This window comes from Nuphar pumila, chromosome 8, assembly GCF_984573655.1.
Source record: "Nuphar pumila chromosome 8, dmNupPumi1.hap1.1, whole genome shotgun sequence".
Classification (NCBI taxonomy): domain Eukaryota; kingdom Viridiplantae; phylum Streptophyta; class Magnoliopsida; order Nymphaeales; family Nymphaeaceae; genus Nuphar; species Nuphar pumila.
In genome coordinates this window covers 15031740-15055761 of record NC_143256.1, presented here as the reverse complement: position 1 = coordinate 15055761, position 24022 = coordinate 15031740, and the positions used below count along the sequence as shown (strand labels likewise).

Genomic DNA, 24022 nt, shown 5'->3' with positions numbered 1-24022 from the left:
TAATCAATATCAAAGTAATCGCTATACGTACTAATCGTTATACATAGGTCACAATAATCACTATGCATAGTAATCGCTATCACAGTAATCACTGTACATAATAATACCTATCACAATAAATCATTACGTAATCGCTATATGTTACATATAAACAGATTCAGATATCCTTCAAATTTGGATATTTATCAGATTTGAAAGCAAAATCAGAATCGAATTATACTCGAATAGTTTTAGCTTATCAAATGCAACTGAACAATCAAATTTGGTCGGATATAGAATAAAAAATATGATTCACTGAGTGGCAGTTGTGCCAGAGAATGATGTTAAGGCACTTTATGCATTTGAGAAAGGAGGTGAGACGGCCTTTGTATTTGCATTGAAAACTGGATTTAGCAAGGGATTAAGCATTCTATTATTTCATCACAATTCCAGCAATGAACATTGCATACACAAATATGATCATGGAAAATATTTAGGTGTATGCATGGCTGATCAGACCGACAAAAGGAGAAGGAAAAAAAAAAACACCCAATATAACCCAAAAAGGCGAAAAACTCACATCAGCAAAATCATATCAAAACACGAGCCATTCTGCTATGTTCTTCTAGTCTTCAATCAAAGACAAACTGGAAAGGGTTTTCCTACAAACAAAACAGAGAATTCTTTTGACGAAGACTGCACAGAACAAGAAATGTAAGGCCACACAACTTGCTTCCAAAACCAAATCAACCATCAATTGCAGTTACGATCCCGTTACTGCTGCACTAATCTCCACACACGAATGCATGCATCTTCACCAGAGCTTACAACAGTGCAATCATCATTGAAAACTAATCCATAAACACCTCCCAAGTGAGCACCCTTTATGGTTATACGACTTGAAGCTGGCTTATCAACTTCATATATAATTATGCTTGTGTCTAGAGATCCCGTAGCAACCATTGTGCTATCAGGAGACCAAGCCACACAATTTATACGAGCAGTATGGTACAACATGTTCTTAAGCTTAACCTGCAGAAGATAGTCAACTGGTTAGTGAGACAAATGTTCAGGAAGTTAAAAATCAAACCTTGGTAATTAACATTACATTTCTAAAAAGGATTAATGCGGAAGGGAAAGGAAGAAAGAGAGATGGACTATGCAAATGGGAACCAAAAAGTTAGAAGTATGAACAACTTAAATATAGTGACAAAATCTATCAAAAATAAAGAAAAAAAAAACATGGATGAAGCATGACAGCCTTCCACTACTTTAATGTGTGTAAAAAGAATTTAGGAAACAAAAAGAAAATTAAAAAACCATATAGGATTTACATTGTGCCTGATAAATTGAACCATGGCATTTTGCTATGTCACATGGGTGCGGGTGCGACACGGGTGCGGCGCAATTTCAAAAATTTTGGACACGGGGACTCGGCTATATATATATATAATTCTAGTAAACAATTAAAATTAAGTAGCCAAAACTATGACCTTAATTTTTTCGAAAGTTTCAATTTGGCATTCCCATTTCTTTATGGTAGTTCTTAAGCTAGCTTTTCTAATACTTGTGAAACTAGTATTTTTTTAAACTGGAAAAGCATTTATTTAGCTATCTCAAATGGTTGGGTTACCTTTTATCGTGTTTTATACATATTTTTACATAAGTTGTGACTTGTGAAACAGTCACACAGACTGTGCACACAGTCTGTGCAATGCAGTCTGTGACTGTGCAGACTGTGCACAGTCACACAGACTGTGTGCAATGACTGTGCAGTTGCAGTTGCACAGTCTGTGACTGTGCAACTGCATGCATTGCACAGTCTGGTTATATATTAAAAAAAAAAGATATATAAAAATTGTTTTTTTTTGTTTTTTGTCTTAAAAATGGACATTTTTGGACTCGATCAAAGTTGACCGAGTCCAAAATGTGGACGGATGCGGCCTGGACTCGTTGACCGAGTCTGACTCGGCGTTGACCGAGTCCGGGCCGAGTCCGAAGCCGCACCCGTGTCGGGGCGTGTTGACTCGGGTGCGGCACCTCCCTAGTCGAGTCCGTGTGACATAGGCATTTTGTAGTCTAGGAAAACAAGGGTAATTATAATACCGCACACAAGGCCATAAATGCTTAAGAATTTTCAAGGTTTTTGGATCTAGAATGCCATTGACATACAATAGAATGAATGTCTACTACATTTTTCATAACAGGGATATTGCGCCGAATCAATTCATTCTAGGTCTTGATTGCTTTGTCACCTTCTCATGAAAATCCAGAACATGCAATTAATAGCAAAGTACACCATTATTATCAAAACTGGTATTTGTCTTATGCACCACAATTTGCTTTGTAATCCCATTGTTGCTTAATGCTAAACTTATGGTCCCCAATAGTAATATTCCTGCTTATTGCTGATCTCCAATCTTTACTGGGCTCCTCCTTTTCCCAGTTCCTTCAACTTGCTTCATGTCAAATTTTTTGTGTTCTGTAATTTCAGACAGCTTGTAACATGCCCATTCTATCCCTGACAATGCTCATCTTTCTGTTTAATTAACTCTTAAGGACAAGATGTAAGGATATGTGGCATTTCTTCAATATGTGTTTTTATTTTTGCTTTACGTAACATGCATTAGTATTGTATCATTGTCATCAATGGCTCGGGTAATTGATTTGTAGTACCAGTTGGAGTCACACTATCTCAACCGGGCCATATTCAGGCAAACCTAGCTTGACTAATAAAAAAAAATTAACTCAATCCTAGTGAGGATTAATCTATTATGAGAGATCATCCCATGTGATTAATGAGTTGGGACATCAACCTGTTGTAGTTGGAATATTCATTTTCTCTTTCCTATTTCATTGAGTCAAATTGAAATGACAAAAATTGACACAGAATTAGAGCAGCCATGACGAAGTGATCTATTAATCTCATCTTCATGCTTTTTCCTCTAATCTTCTAACCTCTTTCTTCTCTATGGATTTAATATTTTTCAGAAGATTTCTTTGTTTTGAATGTTAAATTTTAAAACACTTACTGGAATCATAGGCAGATCTGACTGTTAGCTTTGAACAAATCTGGAATCTAACTTGTTTTTTGGTCCCATAGGCTTGGGTGAAGGGGATAAATGGATTGGTACGTGCAAATGGTAGCTCTATCTCAGCTGGTGGTGTGGTTGGCTGGAACCAAATAATCAAATCTTCAAGGGAGTACGACCTTGCAAAGGGGGGTGATTGAATTGGTAATTAAGTTTATGGTTCAAATCAAGCTTGCAAAGGGGTCAAGCTGAGGTTCCAGACTGACTTATGGTCCAGGGATGTAACTCTTGCTGAAAGATATCCACCGTTTTTTCACATAAACAGAGATAACAACATACTTGTAAGTGAATGTTGGAAAGGAAGAGCTAGTTAGTTCACTGAATTCAGAAGGAATTTCAAGGAGCAAGAGGTAGAAGATTGGTTTTGGTTATGGCTATTGGATTTTTAGGCCCATGGAAAATTTCTGACAGCGAGAATTCCTTATATGGAAATGTGACGGATGTGTTATGTTCTCTATAGCTTCATTTAGCCATGCTTTTGGCTGTAAAGATGTAGACCACTTTCCAAATGACACCGTCCAGGGTTTCCATCCCTCTCCTACAGCCAAGATATTTGTGTGGCTCTTAGCACTTGATAAGGTTAATAACCAGTGCAAATTGAAAGACAAAAGTTTCCAGCTTGCAAGTACTTGCTACTTCTGTTTCGATGAGAACGAAACAATTGAGCATTTGTTTTGGTTTTATCCAGCATTTCAGTGGTTGTTCAAACAAGCTTTGGATTGTGCCAATAAAATGGCCAGATGGGGATTTAGCTTGGATTGGTCGGAATAGGACTGGTGGTTAAGAATCTTAATTTGATCTATTCTGTAAGCTTGTTGAAAGATTTCTTATCCCCTGGCTTAAATTATTTCTCTTAGACAAAAAAAAAAGGATTTACATGGTTTGCAAAGTGTTATAATGTGCATCTCCCTCGCATACTGTCTGTAGACTCTGTACATACACCAATTCTTGTTTTCTTTTTGTTATGTGTGTGTGCTTGTGTTCAAGGATTGATACACACACACACACACACACACACACACACACATATATATATATATATATATAGAGAGAGAGAGAGAGAGAGAGAGATGGTACCTCTCGAGTGACATGGTCCCATACAACAGCTTCTCGATTGAGATCACCAGAAATAAACATAGAGGCATCTGGGGAGAAACGAATGACGTTAATAGCACCACGATGCTTCTCAAGGACTGACTCTTCAGTGAGAGTGTCCCCATTGACAGAATAGACGTGGAGTTTCCCATCTTGGCCACCAACAATGGCCTCACTTCCATCAGGTGAAATTGCAGATGCCGTCACAGCAAACCCAAGATTCAGAGTTGACAACACTTTGGATCCACGAAGCATGATTACTCCTGAATCAGTTGAAAGCAATGCCAGCTCGGGCTTATCAAGTGCAATATTTAAGTCCTTTGGTTGTGCACCAATATCAATTTGTTCTTCATCACCACACTGATCAGCATGCAGCGGAATTCTCCTTACCTGTAAAATTTTGGGAAAAGGATCATCTCTTGTAGCAAAAGCAAGTTGAACATATTGTACATAGCTACAGTTGTTGTACAGTCAGCAAAATATAAGCCCCACAGCAGGATATCATCAATTGGAATTTGGCAGGTAGATTAAGAAATTGTTCCTTATTAAAGGAATATGCTATTCATCAGACTTGGTGAGCAATACTACCGTGTATTGAACTTTTATAATTGGCTGGAAAGCTTTCCAGACAAGAATATATGGACTATCCCTGATATTTACTATCCGAACATCAAAGAAGAGGACCAAATATTTGGAGAACACCTGATAAAATCATCAAATTGGACTAGGACAATATAACTTAAAAACGAGGAGAAAATCTCCAACCGAATAGCCTTTGGAAATCTTTCACATGTTATTGCCATTAGACATACTAGCGAGCATAGACATGCTCCCAGTCTATGTCACAGGGACTCACCAAAGAGGCCTCTGCACCCACGTTGACGCGACGCGGGTGTGGCACCCAATTCGGTCAACCCGCACCCAAGGTTATCATTGTCCAAAATGGACTTGGTTAACTTTGTCCATTAAAAAAAGGGACAGGGCTTGATAATGGGTAAGGGTACCTCGAGCACCCCCCTCCCCCCCCAATTAAAAAAATAAGGGGGTACCTCGAGAAGGGGTAAAGAGGGATGGGGCTTGAGAATGGGGTACCACGAGAAAGGGTAAAGGGGTGGTGTTAAAATATATATATATATACCCTCCCGCACCCCCACACCCAAGTTCTTTTAAAGTGCCGCATCGCCGCCCCCGCATCTGCACCCGTACCTATGTGACATAGCTCCCAGTTTATCCAATACATATATGCACATGTATGAATACAAATTGTAGTTAGTTGCCTGTTTATAGAGAGCGTGAGAGAGGTTGACTATACCATGCACGTGCGAAAATCAAATTCCACTTGTACAACTTACATAATGAATAAGAAATAGTGTCAACTGTCACATACAAATCAATTCCTTATGCTGTGAACATTGGATCAAGAGAATTTCTACTCATGACATTTTATATGTCAAAATTACAACTGGCACGGTAACAATGTCAGAACAAAACAATATCCATAGTGCTATGATTAGGCCAATGAAGCACTGCTCGTCATATTATATCATTACATGGCAAGGTGTACCTTTCAAAAGGTATATGTGTAATTAGGTTAACCTAAAGTTAGACATAACATACAAGAGAGTTGACTGCGACATCACCCACCATATGAGGCACTTTACAGCCCTGTGGTACCTCCTGTTATCTCTTCTCTATTCTTCGTCTTCACCACATGAACATAAAGTTGAATTACTTGCTTAAAAGATGTAGTACTGCTCATTTCAAGCATGGGCGTGAACAAATCTCAATTCATTTTTTATTTCTTCTCAAGGAGTATTGAAAATGATATTACTTGCATATTTTGGTCAAACTATTTCAATGGAATATTATATAGAATTTCAAAGGCTATTTAAGTTTCTAATTCAAGAATTTGACATCAAGAAATTGGTCTCATTTACGTACCTCTTAGAGATTGAAGTTACAAGAACAACAAAGAGTATATTTATCTTTTAGAGAGAATATGTTGGAAGATACTGTTATTAGTCAGTTTGGAGCCTTGTGAATTAACTAACATATCTGTTATCCGATTAGCCTGATTAATCAATTCATGCACAATGAAATGATACTGAGATGGGCCATGAATATTCAAAAAATTAAAGGCTACTCATCAAAAAGGAATCTTATGCCAATTCCTTTGAAGTACAAAATAGATGACCTGCATGTATGTGCATAAAAGAACCGCCTCTGGTTTTATTTTCTTTGAGAGTGAATTCCGTACCATTGAATAGAAAAGAGACAAATGATCATAAGCTTAAATGTTGAAGCCAAATTATAAAGCCATGTCTTTTGGGCCATTTGAAAAGAATTCATGTAAAAGCAATATTACAAAAGGCAGAGATTCAGGTGAAACTTCTAGGAAGCTTTATGGTGATAAATAATATCTATGAAAAGAAGCAACCATATATTGGTGACTTGCCACTTTAATAAGAAAGAGTTGCATTCAAGATGTTTAGCACTTCAAATTTTCTGAACAGAATTGCAAATTCTCCAAGAGAGTTCAAGGCTTGACTTCATAAATCAATTCGATAGATATCTTTGCAACACCTCAAGATGGAGCATTGTTGCCTATCTCAATTAGGGGTGGCAATCGGGTCGGGTTGGCAGGTCGACCCGGCGGGTTGGCTGGTCAGCATACCTCAACCCGACCCGTTTATTAAACGGGTCGGCTGTGGCAAACACGAACCCGACTCGTTTATTAAACGGGTAACCCGACACGACCCGCCAACTCGTTTATAAACGGGTTGGGTCGGGTAAACGGATTGGCAGGTTGACCCGCCCGCCTAACCCGTTTATTAAACGGGTCAGCTGGGTTGGCATACCCCTAACACGAACCCGACCCGTTTAATAAACGGGTTAGGCGTGAAAAGATACTGTCATTTAGTATAAAGTCTGGATCTCAAGATCCAGACCCAATTCCTTTCATTTTAAACACATGCTCATTAATGTTTCATTAATGACATGCTATAATTTTATCATAACATGTAATGGGTATTTTCGTACCCTAGCTATTGTATCTGTGTGTATTTAATCAGAGAAGCAAAAATGAATACCCTGATTAGGGATTTTTGTTGCAGCCTCGTTCTCTCTCCCCATGCTATGTTGTTGCTTGTAGATGAAGAAAGGAAACCATGATTTCTATCATGGTATCAGAGCAGCAGGTTCAATATTAAAGATCGGTTCCTTCTATGACTGATTTGTCTCCTTCTAAGGTACCTGTTTTCTCATTTTTCCTATCGATTTCTCTTGTATTTAAATCTGCAGTCTGGACTGAAATCTCTTCTTCGTACTCTCCTCTTTCTTTTTGCTCTTTTGAAATACATCATTAATCTGCTTATTGTCTTCTTCAAGTACCTCCTTTTGATTCCCCTTTTTTATTTAAGCCAACGTGTTTCTCTTATTTCCAAAATCCAAAACTGAAATTTGGTCACGTTGGCATATTTCCTCCTTCTTTCATTCCCTGTTGTTCTTCTGTCATATCTACTACTTCTTTCACATTGCTGCACGTGATCTTACCCATCCATAAGCAAAATAATCAAGCAAGATCAATTTTTTTGATCTATGTGTGATTACAAGAGTTGAAAAGGATCACTCCAAACTCATTTGCATATTGACGTCAGATCAGATTGTGATCTGCACGCCCAGATCTATCTTGATTAAAATAATTTCATCTTCGAATTCATTTTCATCTCTGTTTTGCCTGTTTTCTCATTATTCTAAAAGGAAAACACATTATTTTCAAAATAACGTACCTATTACTGATTGAATTTTATTCAGAACAGATTCTTTACTATGCAGTCCTGTTTTTCTGCCTCGTGTTCATCAGTTAAAAAAAAAAAACTAGTCTGGTCTTTAGACTTCTCTGATATTAAAATTTATGTTCTGAATTATACTAGAATTCAATTGTGGTTGGGTCTTTGTCGTAAGGCCATTTCTTATTTTTTATTCCTTCTCTTGGTTGGATCTTATTCCTTCTTGTTTTTGGCTTCAAAAGAATATGGACTCATTCCCTCATTCTCAGTCTGGTCTTTCCTCAAACTTTCTCAGCCAACTCGTGTTTGAGAAACTGAACAATTCCAATTTCCTAACTTGGAAGCAACAAATCATACCATTCATAAGAAGTCAGGACCTTTCTGGACATCTGGATGGTTCTGTTCCTGTTCCTCCAGAATTCATACCACAAGAAGAAAAGAATGGTGAGAAAGATCTTTCTATTACCTATGTTAGAAATCCTGAGTATGTATCCTGGATGAAGTGAGATCAGGCGTTGGTTGCCTATATCACTTCTACATTGTCACAAGAAGTGCTTGTGGCAATTCCAGATGACTGCTCTGTTAAAATGTAAAACTGTGCAAATGTTTCATATTTACTGACAAAAATGATAAACTTTCTCCTCGTGTGATTCCCTGTGCCTTTTTAGGATATGCTGAAAACCAGAAAGGTTATAGATGTTTTGACTTCAAAAATAATAAACTATATGTGTCTAGAAATGTTTCCTTTCTTGAAAAGGAGAGCTTCTTTGATTTTAGAAAATTAAAAGACGTCACTGAGTACTCCTTTTTGCTAGATCTAATATCAACATCTGATGAATATGACCTTGATTGTAACTTTGATGATGATCAAAGAATGATTGATCTTAATGTTGAAAATGAAGAAGTTCATAGAGATACTAGTATTCAATATTCCAGGCGACAAGAGTCTAATCCTCCATGTGCACTTGAAAAATATTCTAACATTCCAACTAGACAATCATCCCGAATCTCGAGGCCTCCAGGAAAGTTTATATTCTAACCTTGATTGAAACCGAGTCGACTCATGACTCGGAAAACCGAGTCGAATCGGGACTCGTGAAACCGAGTCGACCGAGACCCGGGCTCTCGATGAGTCTAGAGCCTGCCAAAAGAGGCGAGGGGTAAAACCCTAGCCAGTTTTCTAAAGCTCTGCCCCTCCATTCCAGCGTTCCCCTTCAGTCACAGGCAAGACGACAACCCCATTCGCCGGCAACCCTTGTGCTCTGCAGTGCCGCCGGCCTCCCTTCGGTGAACCCGCGGTGGCGGTGCCCCCCTCTGTAAACACCCCAAATTTTCACTCACCTCCCCTACATCTCCACCAAACATCATCATTCAACCTCTGAAATCGTCGGAGGGCAAAATGGTCATTTTTTTGAGCCCGGACCTTGCAAAAGTCCAAATTTCATCTGAAACTCTCAAATTTTCTCTATTTTTATCTCAGATGTTCAAGATTTTACTCCTGACAGGAGACAGACATCTCCAGAGTCTTGGTTCAAGGTTACATTGCATAAGACATGACATTGCATATCATTGCACGAGCATTTCAAATCACTGCATTGCAAAGCATGTCATTTCGAGGTCCAGAACTCTTGATTTCAAAATTTTCAATCCAGATTAGAATTTCAACTCTTTTCAAAATTGATTTCAAAACCCTGGGTCTTCAAAATTATCAATTCTTCCCATTTCACCCCCAGGACTCTGAATTTTAAAATATTTTCTCAGGAAAACGATCTGGATAGTTTTTAATGTGGATTTCAGTCACTTCACCTCAGATTTTGCCGTTTTTGACAAATTTCAAATATCTTTCTTTTACAAAATTGACCTACAAGGGCCAACTCTTTCCAAAATTCCTGTTTTGCCCATTAGTCCAGATTTTATGAAAATTCCAAAAAGAAGTTGTTATTTTATCCTTATTTCAAAGAAGCAATGTGGGACCCACACTGAGGTGGTGTCACACAAGCTTTTTTTTTTTTGAAAAATTTGAATTTTGAAAAAAACCCAAAAATATAGGAGCCTTGTCCCCTGGATTGGTGCCACTTGTCCTTTCTCTCTCCTCTCATCCACATGCCAAGTGTCAGTGTGGGGCTACCTTCAGAAGTCGCCACATGTCATCCCATTTATCTGCCATGTGTCACCCTATCCATCCTGCGCCATGTGTCATTTCAAAGACTACCAGAAGATGCCAAGTGTCATAGGTTGTCCTGTCTAGAAAAAGTGGAGTTTGTCTCCTCTGAGGTGGCGCCACTTGAAGTGTGTCTCCTGCAGGGGACACGTGTCAACCTCTCCCTCCTTCTAGAAAAGTAGCCTGACACATGTCTCTCCCTACTTTTCTCAAAAAAAGTAGGGGACATGTGTCACTCCTAAATTCCTACAAAAAAGGTAGGCTTGTCTCCTCTGAGGTGGCGCCATCTGGAGTGTCTCCTGCAGAGGACACATGGCAAGCTCTCATTTCCTCAGAAAAAGCAAGTGCCATGTGTCATTTCCTGCTTTCTTCAGAAAAACTAGAATTCAAAAGTTCAAATCTCCTCATAGGTGGCGAAAATCAAGAACTCCTACCTTTTTCATCCCGTCTGAGATGGCGCCACATGGCTTGGCCCACCTTCTCTCCCCTCTGCCACGTGTCATTCTCTGCTTCTTTCAGAAAAAGTAGAGGACACATGTCTTCTCCCTACCTCTTTCAGAAAAGTAGGAGACACATGTCACTCCTGGCCTTCTTCAGAAAAAGCAAACCATTTAAAATTCAAACAAGGCATTAGGTGGCGAAAATCCGAAGCTCTGATTTTTCCAGATGGCCTGTGAGGGCGCCACATGTCCCTTACCTCCTTCTCATCCCTCTGCCACGTGTCATCTTCTGCTTCTTTAGAAAAAGTAGGTAACACATGTCTCCTTCTCATTCCTTCAGAAAAAGTAGAGGACACATGTCCTCTCCCTAATTTCTTCAGAAAAGTAGGAGACACATGTCACTGCCCTCTTTTTCCTCCCTCTTGCCACATGGCATTGTAGGAGCCACCCTGAGGTGGCGCCACATGTCCATCCTCCATTCCTCCAGGGCCAACCTCCATTTGAATTTCAAACTTCTCCCTGAGGTGGCGCCATTTGAGAAAGCCTCTCCAGTAGGCTGACACTTGGAACCATCCTGGACTGCCACATGTCCAGATCTCCTTTCACCAGAAAAAAACAAAATTCAAATTCCTCTGAGGTGGCGCCTTCTGAGCCCACTGCTCTGTCCTTCTGACATGTGTCAAACACCTTTTGAGGTGGCACCATTCCAGGACTCCACTTGGCTCCATTTTTATTTTTATTTTATTTTTAATAAAGGTAGCCCACCATGAGGTGGCGCCACCTGAAGACTCCCTACAAAAAGTGAATTTGAAATTCAAACTCCAAGAGAGCACCCTCTGAGGTGGCACCTTCTGGGAACTCCCTGCAGAGAGAATCAAGCAAACTTTTAAAAAAAATTCCAAATTCCCCCTGCTGAGGTGTCTGACCCACAAAATTTCCATTTTTATTTTTCTCAAAAAATCAAAATAGCCTTTTGAGGTGGCGCCACCTGAGGGCTCCCTGCAAAAGCCAAATTCGAATTTCAAACCCCCAGATGGCACCCCCTGAGATGGCGCCACATGGAGGGCTCAGATTGAACCTGTTTGAATTTCAAAAATTTTCAGAAAAATTATAAAAACAAGGGTTCACGCCCAGCCTAGGGGAGGATTTTTTTTAGCTCTTGTGAACCTGCAAAATCCGACCTAGCCTTCCTAAAATCCGATTTTGAACTTTGGAAATCGTGCCCCCTTTGGCTCATTGAAGAAAGGTGGAGTAGAGCTCGTGCTGTGGCGAATTCGATTCCAACAGAGGTCGATTTTTGTGAACCATCCGAAGCTTGGAGCGAAGGACGAAGGAAGCTCGTGATAGCTGCCCATTTCAAGAGCTCCTACACTGCGTAACGAAACAAGGTGCACTTCTTTTCCCCTTGATGTGACTCTATAATCCGAATCGGGAGTCGTTTGAAGAAAAAGCTCATCCGAGGGATGGATTGAGCTATTCTCGTAAAACGACGTATATAAAAATGTTTCATTATGCTTCCTTGATGATTTTAACATTCATATAGTTAGCTAGGTTTAATTTGCATTTTATTTCATTCATTTAGCATATTTCATGAATTAATTAGGATTAATTTAGCATTTATTTCAATTCTGCTTATTTTCAGTAGGTCTCTGTTTTTGTCAGTCAGTCCACACGTCATTTCATGCATTTGTTTTTTATTAAAAATCCCAAAAAAATCACGGAATGCGCCCTTATGTGTCCCTAAAATTTTGCCAAAAATTCGGAGGCATTTGAATTTGTTTACTGCGGTAAACATTCAAAATGGCAAGTCGGGTTTTTTTACCCGGGATACGTTTTGAAAATCATTTTCCGACTTGTAAAATCGAGATATCCCTCATGGGAGATCCGATTTCCGATCCGAAAGATGTTTGGAACTCGGGAAAATGTCTAGTTTGTAATATGATTTTATCAGATTTTTCTGATTTTTTTTAATATCTGACAAAAATCCGAGATGTCGGTACACGTGTCAGAGCCTAATTTGGGCCTCTGAGATCTTGGATCGACTTAGGGCTATGGTTTCTCTTTGTGTGCTGCTCCAAATCCAAAACTGTAAAAAGTGAAAGTGGTTTCCGAGATGTCCTATGTTTGAATCTGAAAGCCTGTAATTTTTAGAACAGTGTTGACCCATGCTTCAGATTTTTTTTGTCAGCCCCTTGTTTTGCTACATTTGTCTGTTCTGTTAGTTTAGGCAGAAATAGTTATATTTTTATTTGTGTTTCCGTTGATCAAATGCCGAAGTCATAAACATGAAAGTTGTTCATGTAGGTGTCGTGCATAACTCTGATTAATTTCATAAATTTTCATGGCCGTTTTGTATTTGTTTAGCATTTTACATCAGATTAGTGTGATTTTTACCTCTGTCAGAACTAAATCCCTGTTATTGAACTCACCATGGCTCAAATCCCGAGGCTGTAAAAACCAAAAATGTTCCATTTCGGGTATTTTAGCAGTCTGCAAAATATCAGAAGTTTCCATGGTATAAATCTTGCATTATCATATTAGGCATTGCATTTGGTTCGGATCCATAGGCAAAATCCATCATTTTAGGACTTTCTTTGAATTTTGGCATTTAAATCATATCATTTCATGATTTTTAGCATTCTAGGCTGTTTATCAGAGTGTTTAGATGCTTCATACCGAATTTGGTGCAATTTGGAATCCATTTGAGGTTCGGATCATCCATAATACCAAAACAGGGTCCCGCAGGACCCAGATCCAAGCGAAAAACAAGCTAAAATCGCTATTTTTGATAAATTGCAAAATACCAAATTCTGATTTTACAGTCCTAATGTGTTTAGAAGCATGTCATATTGCATTTCATCATCATTGAATTCAATTTGAATTTCGAAATCCCAATTTTACTAAGTTTTCCTCCAAAAAACCCTGATTTTAAAGGTGTAACTTTAATTTTAGGGGTATTTTGGTCATTTTGACCCCAATTCCGAATTTCAAACTGTTTTCCACTGAATTTCTTGCATTTTCATCATTTCAAATATCAAGGAAGCATGAGAATAGGGTTTATATCCAATTAAGTCCAATAATTTCATAATATTATTGGAAAATCTTGGAAAAACCCACATATTTGAGCTAACTTTATTTCAAGCTTGGCAGGGACATTCCAAAGAAGGAGTTGAAGTCTGCAAATTTCTTTTATTTCCTTTATTTAGTGATGTAATAATGTAAATTTTGGAATAAGAGATTTAATTTCCTGCTTAGACTAGGATGCATGTCATATAGTTTGAATTTATGCAATATCTTGATTATATGATTCATGCATTTTATTTCAAAAGCACTATGGATGTTCACGAATGGCACGTGCACCAACTCTTAGGGAGTTGATGGACTCGGTGGGATCCATATTTACGGCCCTAGTCGGAATATGGACGAGACCCAGATCCGTCATCTTTCTACTAGTCACATTGAGCCTACACTCTTAGGCTATCTTAAAATGCACATCATATTTCCAAAGTTTTCAAAATCATGTGCATCAAATCAACTAAATTCTGAACATATTCATGGCCACAGTCAGGATATGTGAAGGATTTATCTTGACTTAATGCATATTTTTCCAACAAATCTCTTAGAAAATCTTTTCAAAGTGCGTTCATTCACTCATGACATTTACATCATGAAATCATTGATTTTCTCAAGATTTTCTCAAGAAAACTTCATTCTCAAGAAATCGATTTCTCAAGAAATTCTAAGGATTTTTCAAAATCGGTTTTCCAAAGACAAGTTTTTCCACAGTTTTCCCAGGAAAATGATATTTTCTTAAGATATTCAAAAGAGTTTTCCAATCTTTCTTCAAGATCCAAAATCGATTTCCAAGTATTTCAAAAGGTAAAATTCCCAGGATTTCGATTCCTCAAGTTTTGAATTTCCTTCTCCAATGAGCTTTCCTATGAATTTCCACCATTTTCCTAAGAAAACTCTCAAAGTCCAAGTTTTCCTAAGAAGTGCTTCCCTTTTCAAAAGGTTCATCTTTTCTCAAGAATCACTTCCATTTTCCCAGGATTACCAACCATTCATAATTTTCCCAAGTCTTTATGAACTTTCCTGAGATTTCAAATCTTTTCCATCTGAGTTTCCTGAGAAATTAACTTTCAGCTTTTTCCTGAGAGAATCTTTTTAACTCCAAATATTTTCTAAGCATACATCATGTTTTCCAACTTGCATTTTCCAAAATCTCATAGCACATGCCTGAATTCTTTGTGCATTTAGGATAGAACATAACTTCGATAATTTAACTAAGTCAAGCATAGTTTTGGTCCTTGGTTCGATTACCCCTGTTAAAGGCGGCAGGAACGGTCGAACCTCGTACCGACAGGTCGAGCCCCATCCCATGGATTTTCCCGCAATTTTCAAAAACGGAGGCGAGTATTTCAAAACAATTTCCAAAATCCGGTCAAAGTTTGAATCGCGAAAGCGTTTCTCTCTTTTTCTCTTCTGCAAGGAAGGGAAGGCGGGGGAAAAATTTCGCGACGATAACAGGTTTGGCGACCGTGATGGGACCTGTCCTTGTCTGACCTAAATTATGCTTGACTTAGTTCAATTATCAAAATTATGTTCATAAAATGTCAGCTCTTTTACTTTCAATATCATGTGAGCCTAGGAGCCTAGATTCTGACCTAGCTGACATTGATTGCATATAGCTTAGGCATGGTTTGGTAGGACCATATTGAGGAGATATTTTCATGCTCACATAGACTTAGGTCTAAATACAACCCTCCTCAATTTAGGATCTGAATGCAAACAATGTATGCTTCTTCAAAATTTTCAAAATCTATCTCTCTAGGACTTAGAGCCCTCTATTTCTTGCATGTGATCATTTTTTAAAACCCTCAATTACCTATCATTACCCGGTCTTCACGTTGCTGGGCTCTCTTCCAGAACCATAGTTCGGGACAGAGCCCCACAACTGGACCAACTATTTGGGTTAACACCCCCCTACCACGTACCGCGGGCCACAGTCCGAAGTATATCGGTAGGCGCTCAAGGATGTTGGAAAACCTTACCTTAGAACCGGAGTTGAAATTCTATGCCACGTACCTCGGATTTCGATTCGGGTATATCGGCATAACTGGATTGGACAAAGATGATCTGAACCTAGAGTTAGGATTAAGGTCCTACAGCTGTTTTCAAATCGATGCATTTAGAGTCAGCCTTTTAGGGAGTGCTGAATGTGCATAAATGTTTGTGCAGGATGTGATTGTATGTATGATTTTCTCAATTCTTTATTTCCCAATGTTTTAACTCATTAGGCCTTTTTCAAAACATCCTTATTTTCCACAAGATGTTTTTTTCAAACCCTGGATGATTTTCTCAAATATCCCATTTCTTTCAAAACTCCAGGTGATTTTTCATTCTACCTTTCTACTGGATCTCGAATTTCTAGCGGCATTTTTATCCTGCCTGCAAAATCTTTCAAAATTTCTCATATTTTCCTAAGTCTCATTCCGAGTCTTTCTCTGTTTTCAGTTCGATGGCATCCAGTCAAGTCGATCCTATCTTTCCTGAAGGTCACATCTCCTTTGAGGTGCGACAAGGTCGTCCTGAACATCGAGCCCTTAGCACCGGAACTTTCATTCCCCGGTGGTATTATTCCTGGCTAAAGAGCTTTTCTCGAATGTTCCCGGACCATTTGAGCGAGTGCGGATTAGAGCTGACATCAGCAGTCGGAAAGCAGACCATCAATGGCAACCTGATCCATGCAATGGCGGAGCGATGGAATCCTCGAACGTGTACCTTCTGGTTCCCGTGGGGAGAGATGACTGTTTTAATGGATGAATTTTCAGAAATCATGGGGTTGCCAGAATCAGCTGGTCGACCAAGCGACCCATTAGAGCATCAATTCCTTATCAATGTCAAGGGTTTGGACCCCCGAGACTCCTTAGCTCGTATGACAGGCCGCCGATCTTGGCCCCTGATCCAGTTAGAAGGAAATGAATATGTTGACCTACTTGAGTTGTACCGCCAGTACGGGACCTTCGTCGAAGTCAGCTCGCTTTCAAGAGCAGCCAAAGAAAAGATTCAGAATGCAATGGTTCTATGCACTGTAGGACTGTCCCTTTTCCCAGATGGACAGAACTACATGGACATCAGGATAATCCAACTTATGAGAAGATGGGGAAGTCGGCAAACCAATCGCCTCTCCATAGCCATGGCAGCGCTCGCCTTCCTATATCGAGGTCTAACTCGATTCTCACTTGGAGAGTCCATTTTAGTTGAAGGATGCATCTACGCACTTCAGTCCTGGTTTTTCCAGCACGTTCCAGCCCGAGCAAGCTCTTTCAGATACAACGGTCAAGAACTCCTTCCAGTGGCGCAGTACCGGTCTATGATCAACAACATTCAAGAGGATGACGTTGTTTGGGACTATTTTGATCGGCAAATATCTCCCCCCAGATATACCTACGCTTATGGCAAGCGGTTCAAGTTGCTGGGACCATTCTTCTGCACTTATTATCAACCAGAGAGATGTGTTCGACAGTTCTCTCAAAGGCAGCAGTACGTTGAAGCCCGACTGTTATCAGGAGCTATGGCAGAGTTCGATCTCACCTCCGCGCAATGGTCCGGGGCATATCATTCTGCCCGCTACGGCTGGGATTCCTTTGTCTCTCTTAAAATCTTTTCAGGTCCTAGAGTGTCTGTCGACTATCGTGAATGGTGGCAAATTGTTTGTCCCCCACCTCTTTGTCAAGATCAATAAAATCTTATTCTTCTCATTTTAATAAAATTCTCTCTTTCCATTGTGGTTTGACGACCTCGCCTAGGTAACAAGGCACATTTTCATTGTTTATTTCTTTTGCAGAAGGAATGACAACACAATTGCCGTGATTCCCACGACGACTCAGTCCCTAGTAATGGGACATCTTTTCCAAATTGTCTACCATATTTTCAGCAAATATTTCCTCCAAAAGCTAATTCCCTCAAAATCTAATCAGGTCTTTTGCCCTGCAGAGAGCATCCATATCATTTGATGGTTGAGACAAGATCAGGCAAAAGAACCACAGCATCCCAGTACTCGTCAGCCTCGGAAGAAGAGATGAGTTCCCCTCGATCCGAGAAGAGTCAAGAGCAGCAGCAAGAAGACGATGGCATAGACCCTCAAATGTATGCCATGTTCAGAAAAATGATGAACAAAATGATGAGTGAGCAGCCCGGGACCAGCTCAGAAAGGAACCCATTCAGAGAAAAGTTCCATGGTCACAGGGGTAAGAAGGCTCCCAAGAAGCAGATCCAGCCAGAAGAGATTTCAGATGAATCAGATTCCACTGAAGATACAGATGAAGAATATGAGGTGCCTCCGGCATTTCAGAAGCGTGGCCAAAGTAAAAGCCGCAGATCCAAGAGCAGAGATAAAGAAGAGCCTTTGCAAGCGCAATTTAAAGAAATGGCCCGAATTGTCAAAGATCTGCAAGCCCGCGACAAGGGCAAGAAAGTCTTCACCAGTGAGGACTTCTATGACGGCTTAGAAGGGGATGACGATCTGGAGAATCTCCCTCGTAAATTCATCAAGTTCGATGGTTCTGGCGACCCAAAAGCTCATCTCGCCACCTTCTTCGCAGAATGCTCGAGGTTCAGAAGGGATAACCGAGCATTGTTTCTATGCTTCCCCCGCAGCTTGGAAGGAGTTGCCACCAAATGGTATGCTGAGCATATCAACCCCATCGAGCTCAAGGAGTTCGATAAAGTTGTAAATCTCTTTATTGAACGCTTCTTGTTCAACACAGAAGCACTGCCTACATTAAGTCATCTCTGCAATTTGAGGCAGAATGAGAATGAAAAAGCACGGGACTTCATTCACAGATGGAGATCAGCCTGTAACAAGATGAGAGATCCTATCTCGGAAAGGCATGCATTGTCCTTAATCCTCAACAATTTCTCGCAGCCATTAAGAGGATTAATTTCCACAGCGCCGTCCAGGACCTTCATTGAGCTGACTGAACGAGCCGAATGGCTCGAGCTGAGTGTGGAAAATGGAGTCTATGAAGGCTTCACTTTTTCCAAGAACAACTCCCATGGTGAGCAGAAGAAGAAAGCTCACTTCACTTATTCTACCAACAACAACAGCAAAGGCCGTAATCAGCACAAAGGGCAGCAGAAAGATTACTGCTACAGCTCAGGCAGTTCGAACAACAAGGATCAGAAAGCAAAGCCTGCTCCTCAATACAGCAAGCCTCCTCAGCAGGATCAAGGGCCGAAACTGCGTGAGAAGACCAAACATGAAGGATGGAGTTACGACAGAAAGTTTACTCCCCTTGACCAATCGCTCGAGGACGTGCTCGAGTACATGCTATCAAAAGAGATGGTCAAATTGCCCAGATTGGCCGATCCTCCTGTGCCCATGGGGAAATGGAAAGATCAGTTCTGCAAGTTCCACAGGACAGTGGGACACAATACCGAGAACTGCTTTGTTCTCAAAAACATCGTGCAAGATCTCATTGAAAAGAATCTATTGGTAGAAGGAGAAGAAGAAGAGAAAATGGACATTCTCAACCACCCCTTCCCTTCGCATACCACAGCAGTAGTGTCTGCACAACCATTTCTACCGCATGAACATATCAAGCCATGTTCTGCGCAAGACCTCCAAGTTCAACATCAGGTGACGGTGCTACGACAAGCAGCTCCAGATTCTAAGAAGATGGACTTAATTTCAGCATTCGGTAAAATGAAAGTTGCGGAAGCACCTGTGAAGTCAATTCCCAAATCAAAAGGAACTCCTGACTTCTTCAAGCAAATCGTTAGACCAAGGCCAGAGAAGTCAAGTCAGAAGCCTCTGACTGCCTTATCCAATGTCTCCATCCTTGACTTGGCCAAGAATTCTAGCAAGCACCAGCAAGTACTGGATGATTTACTCAGGAAAATCAAAGTTAAGCCCACTACCACTCCTGAAGACATGGCACAGATTGTGAACTCTGCCATGACCAATGCGCCAATCACCTTTTCAGATGAGGACCTTCCAAAGCCTCATTCCTTTCACAATAATGCTCTTTATATTGTCGTTCGAGTCAGAGGAATGACGGTTCCCCATGTGCTGGTCGATGGAGGTAGTAGCCTCAACATATGTCCCGAAATGACCGCAAAAGCATTAGGGATCAAGGATGAAGAATATATTCCGGATCCCATCACTATCTATGGGTTTGACAATCATGGTCAAACGGCCAAGGGCAAGATATTCTTGGAGGTGTTTATCAACTATTCGGTGCACTCTGTCCTTTTTCATGTGGATAACGTACCACCAACCTACAACTTGCTACTCGGAAGGACATGGATTCACAATGCTAATGCAGTGCCTTCTACCCTCCATCAATGTGTGAAATGGTCAAAGGGTGGAATGATAACCACAATACTGGGAGAAGACCCAGAAGAAAGGCTCCCGCAGCCCATGATTCCTCGGCCATCATTCAATGCAGACATTGCCAGCATCAGGGAAAGTGAAGAGATCAATCTCGGGGAGAATCGAGAAATACTTCAGGCACCATCAGAGCCATCTCTGCACACAGTAGCCACGACACAGTGGAAAGGTCCTCAATTCTTCAAGGTTGGAGGTCGAATCGACTACAGCACCATTAAGGATCATCCCTTGTTTCCTCAATTCATGAAGTCAAGAAAGGGATTTGATTTACTCCTGAAGCATGGCTATCAACCCTTCAAGGGACTCGGCAAGAATGAAGATGGCCGCATCGAGCCAATGATTCAGAAACATCATCCCCACAGAGCAGGACTGGGGTTCTCCGGAGGAAGCTCATCAAGGAAGACTGTTTTTGTCAAAGGGGCACAATGAAGACCATTTGTTATTTCCTTTCTATTCTTTTCCAAATAAATGTCTCATTTTACCAAGGTCATTGATTCATTCAATCAATAAAATTCCAAGCTTCTTTGTCTATCCGGATGCCATCTACTCCCTTTTTGTCTGTCTCATCATTTTATAATTCAATGCCATTTTATGTATGGTTCTCTTCAAATGATTGCTTGTCTTACTATAGGCCAATTTGTCTGAACCAGATTTCTTCTCCAAAATTTCAGAATGACTTCTCGGACAATCAAGAAGCTCGTACTCAATCCCAAGGCCTTTCAGAAGCCGACAGCAATTCACAGAATCAAAGCAAGCACCGGAAATGACAAGAGTGCAAAGCAGTCTGATGATTGTGCAGAATATGATCAGTCTCTTCAGGAATTACCGGAGTTCGCCGCAGTTCAGAAGCAGGACGAACCATCTCCTCTAGTACAAGAGCCAACTGAAGGTGTCAATATCGGTTCAGAGGAAGATCCAAAAATTCTCCAGATCGAAACCAGTCTGAGTCCAGAAGAAAAGAAAAGGCTTATAGATTTTCTCAAGCGGCATGAAGAAGTGTTCGCATGGACGTATGAAGACATGCCGGGATTAGACCCCAAATTAGTCGAACACCGTCTTGTCCTAAAGCCGGAAGCTAAGCCAGTCAAGCAGAAGCTGAGAAAAATGGATCCCAGAATAGAACAGCAAGTCAAGGAAGGACTTGAAGATCTGCTCAAAGCAGGATTCATCCGAGCTATTGACTACCCGGATTGGTTAGCCAATATCGTCGTTGTCCCAAAGAAAAGCGGAAAAGTAAGGATTTGCATAGACTTCAGAGACCTCAATAAGGCAACTCCGAAGGATGACTATCCACTTCCAAGCATCGATCTTCTAGTCGATAGCACGACAGGACATGCCATGTTCTCTTTCATGGACGGATATTCCGGCTACAATCAGATTAAGTTGGCCGCCCGCGACCAATCAAAAACTTCCTTTACTACGCCTTGGGGCACTTTCTGCTACACGGTTATGCCTTTTGGGCTCAAGAACGCTGGAGCAACATATCAACGGGCAATGGCTGTTATCTTTCACGATCAAATGCGCAAAATCATGGATGCGTATGTTGATGATATTCTCGTGAAATCTAAAGAGGGAGAAGATCACCTCGAAGCACTTGATCAAGTCTTTAAAAGACTTATTCTTTACAAGTTAAGGCTTAACCCGCAAAAGTGTGTCTTTGGAGTCGAATCAGGTAAACTGTTGGGTTTTCTGGTAAGCAAAAAGAGAATTGAAATTGACCCAGCCAAAGCAAAGGCTATCATTGATATGCCTCCCCCGAAGAATCTCAAAGAACTGCGTAGCCTTCAAGGACGTATGCAGTCAATCCGGCGATTCATTTCCAATTTGGCAATGAGATGCGAGCCTTTCAACCACTTGCTCAGAAAAGGAGTGAAGTTCGAATGGGGACCAGAGTGTCAGCAATCGTTCGATCGGATCAAGAAGTATCTTCTTAATCCTCCCATCCTGAAGCCGCCAGAATTGGGAAAGCCTCTTTTGTTATACATCTCAGTCAATCAAGTCGCATGCGGTGGATTCTTGGCGCAATACAAAGAAGGCAGCCTGATAGAGCATGCTATCCATTATGTGAGCAAGACTTTCATAGATTATGAAAAGAGATACTCTCAAATAGAGAAGACCTGCCTAGCTCTGGTATGGATGTGTCAGAAGCTAAGACACTACCTGCTTGCATCAGAAGTCAAAATCTTGTCTAAACTCAACCCTCTCAAGTATATCTTAGAGCAACCTTTCCTCAGCGGACGAGTCGCAAAATGGCAAGTCTTACTGATGCAGTATGACTTAGAATACGTCTCGCAACAATCAATCAAAGGCCAAGCAATTGCAGATCAATTGGCAGATTTTCCTCTGACCGAAGAAGTGAAAGCCGAAGATGACTTCCCTGATGAGCAAATTTGCAACATCCAGCAATCTCCAGTCTGGAATTTATTTTTCGATGGTTCTAAGAATATGGCGGGAATAGGCATCGGAATTTTATTAATCACTCCAGAAAAGGAGATGATTCCATTTTCTCTCAAGCTAGACTTTCAATGCACTCACAATATGGCTGAATATGAAGCCCTGATTCAAGGTCTAAAGATTCTACTAGACTTCAATGTTAAGAGAGTGCATGCCTATGGCGACTCATTACTCGTGGTTAATCAAGTTCAAGCCGAATGGCAGGTCAAAGATCAGAAGCTATTTCCCTATCAGAAAATTGTTTCAGCTCTTATCAGCGAGTTTGAAGAATTCCAGCTCTTCCATATCAAGAGAGATTTCAATCAAGTGGCTGATAGCCTAGCCAGCTTAGGCTCCATTATGGCATTCAAGAATGGAGAATCTTGTCGCTCTTTTGAAATTGGCAGACTTAACCAACCTGCCTTCATTCCAGCGGAACAGGTAAACCAGGCTGAGCAAAGGAAAAAGCCCTGGTATTATAACATCAAAACTTTCATAGAAACTGGCGAATTTTCTCCAGAACTCTCAAAGAAAGAGCAGCGAGCAATCCAGCGTATGTCTACTCGATACTTCATTTTGGCCAATGTCCTCTATCGTCGCGGATTCAGTTCAGAGTATTCCAGATGTTTAGATGAAGACGAAGCCAAAGAAGTCGTGCGAGAAGCACACGAAGGCATTTGTGGTGGTCACGTTGGCTACCAAACCCTTGTCAAGCAAATCATAAGAGCAGGGTACTACTGGAAGACTATGCAACAAGACTGTTATCATTATGTGAAGAAGTGTGTGCAATGCGAGATACACGCACCTTCTATTCATGCTCCGGCAACTTATTTACAGTCTGTTGTCTCTCCATGGCCATTTTCTATGTGGGCCTTCGATGTCGTAGGTCCCATCACTCCTTCAGCTTCAAATGGCCACAAATATTTCCTTGCCGCAACAGAATACTTCACCAAGTGGGTAGAAGCCATCAGTCTCCGCACAGTAGAAGGCCGACATGTGGTCTCTTTTATTCACAAGAACATCCTTTGCCGTTTCGGCGTCCCGCATGACATTGTGTCAGACAATGGCAGTCATTTCAAGAATGAAAAGATGAAGACATTCTGCTCAAAATTCAAGATCTATCACCATTTTTCCGCTCCATATTATCCTCAAGGGAATGGTCAGGCAGAGGCCACCAACAAGATTTTAATTCGTATTTTGGAGCGAACTGTGGAAACAGGCCGTGACTGGCATGAGAAGATCCACGATGCACTGTGGGCCTATCGGACCACCATTCGTACACCAACGAATGCTACCCCATCAGAACTGGTTTATAGAACAGAGGTAGTATTGCCGCTACATGTTCAGAAACCCGCTCTGAAATTTGCTTCACTTCTGCAATTACCTCTTGATCAATACCAGCAGCAGCGACTAGTGCAGCTAGACTTACTCGACGAGAGAAGACTAAAAGCAGCAGAGCATGCTCAATCCTATCGCCAGAGAGTAGCCAGGCAATATGCGAAGTCTATCATCAAAAGAAGATTCAAAGTCAATGATTTAGTACTTCGATCCACAGCTTATCTCAAGCATCGTCCTGGCGGCAAATGGTCGCCAAATTGGGAAGGTCCCTATGTTGTCAAAGAAGCATTACCCCGCAA

At 40.8% G+C, this 24022-nt stretch overlaps 1 protein-coding gene across 1 annotated transcript in view; it reads right to left on the bottom strand.

Annotated features, from left to right (window-relative positions):
* Window positions 1–753: 753 nt before the first annotated feature.
* The window catches only part of LOC149829661 (actin-interacting protein 1-2-like), a 108833-nt gene continuing 85564 nt past the window's right edge, over window positions 754–24022 (bottom strand). Inside the window, exons 10-11 of the mRNA XM_090015224.1 lie at window positions 4149–4556; window positions 754–1011 (exon numbers count right to left, since the gene is read on the bottom strand). Of these exons, the coding sequence (XP_089871350.1) occupies window positions 754–1011; window positions 4149–4556 (666 nt within the window). The remainder of the gene's footprint in view (window positions 1012–4148; window positions 4557–24022) is intronic.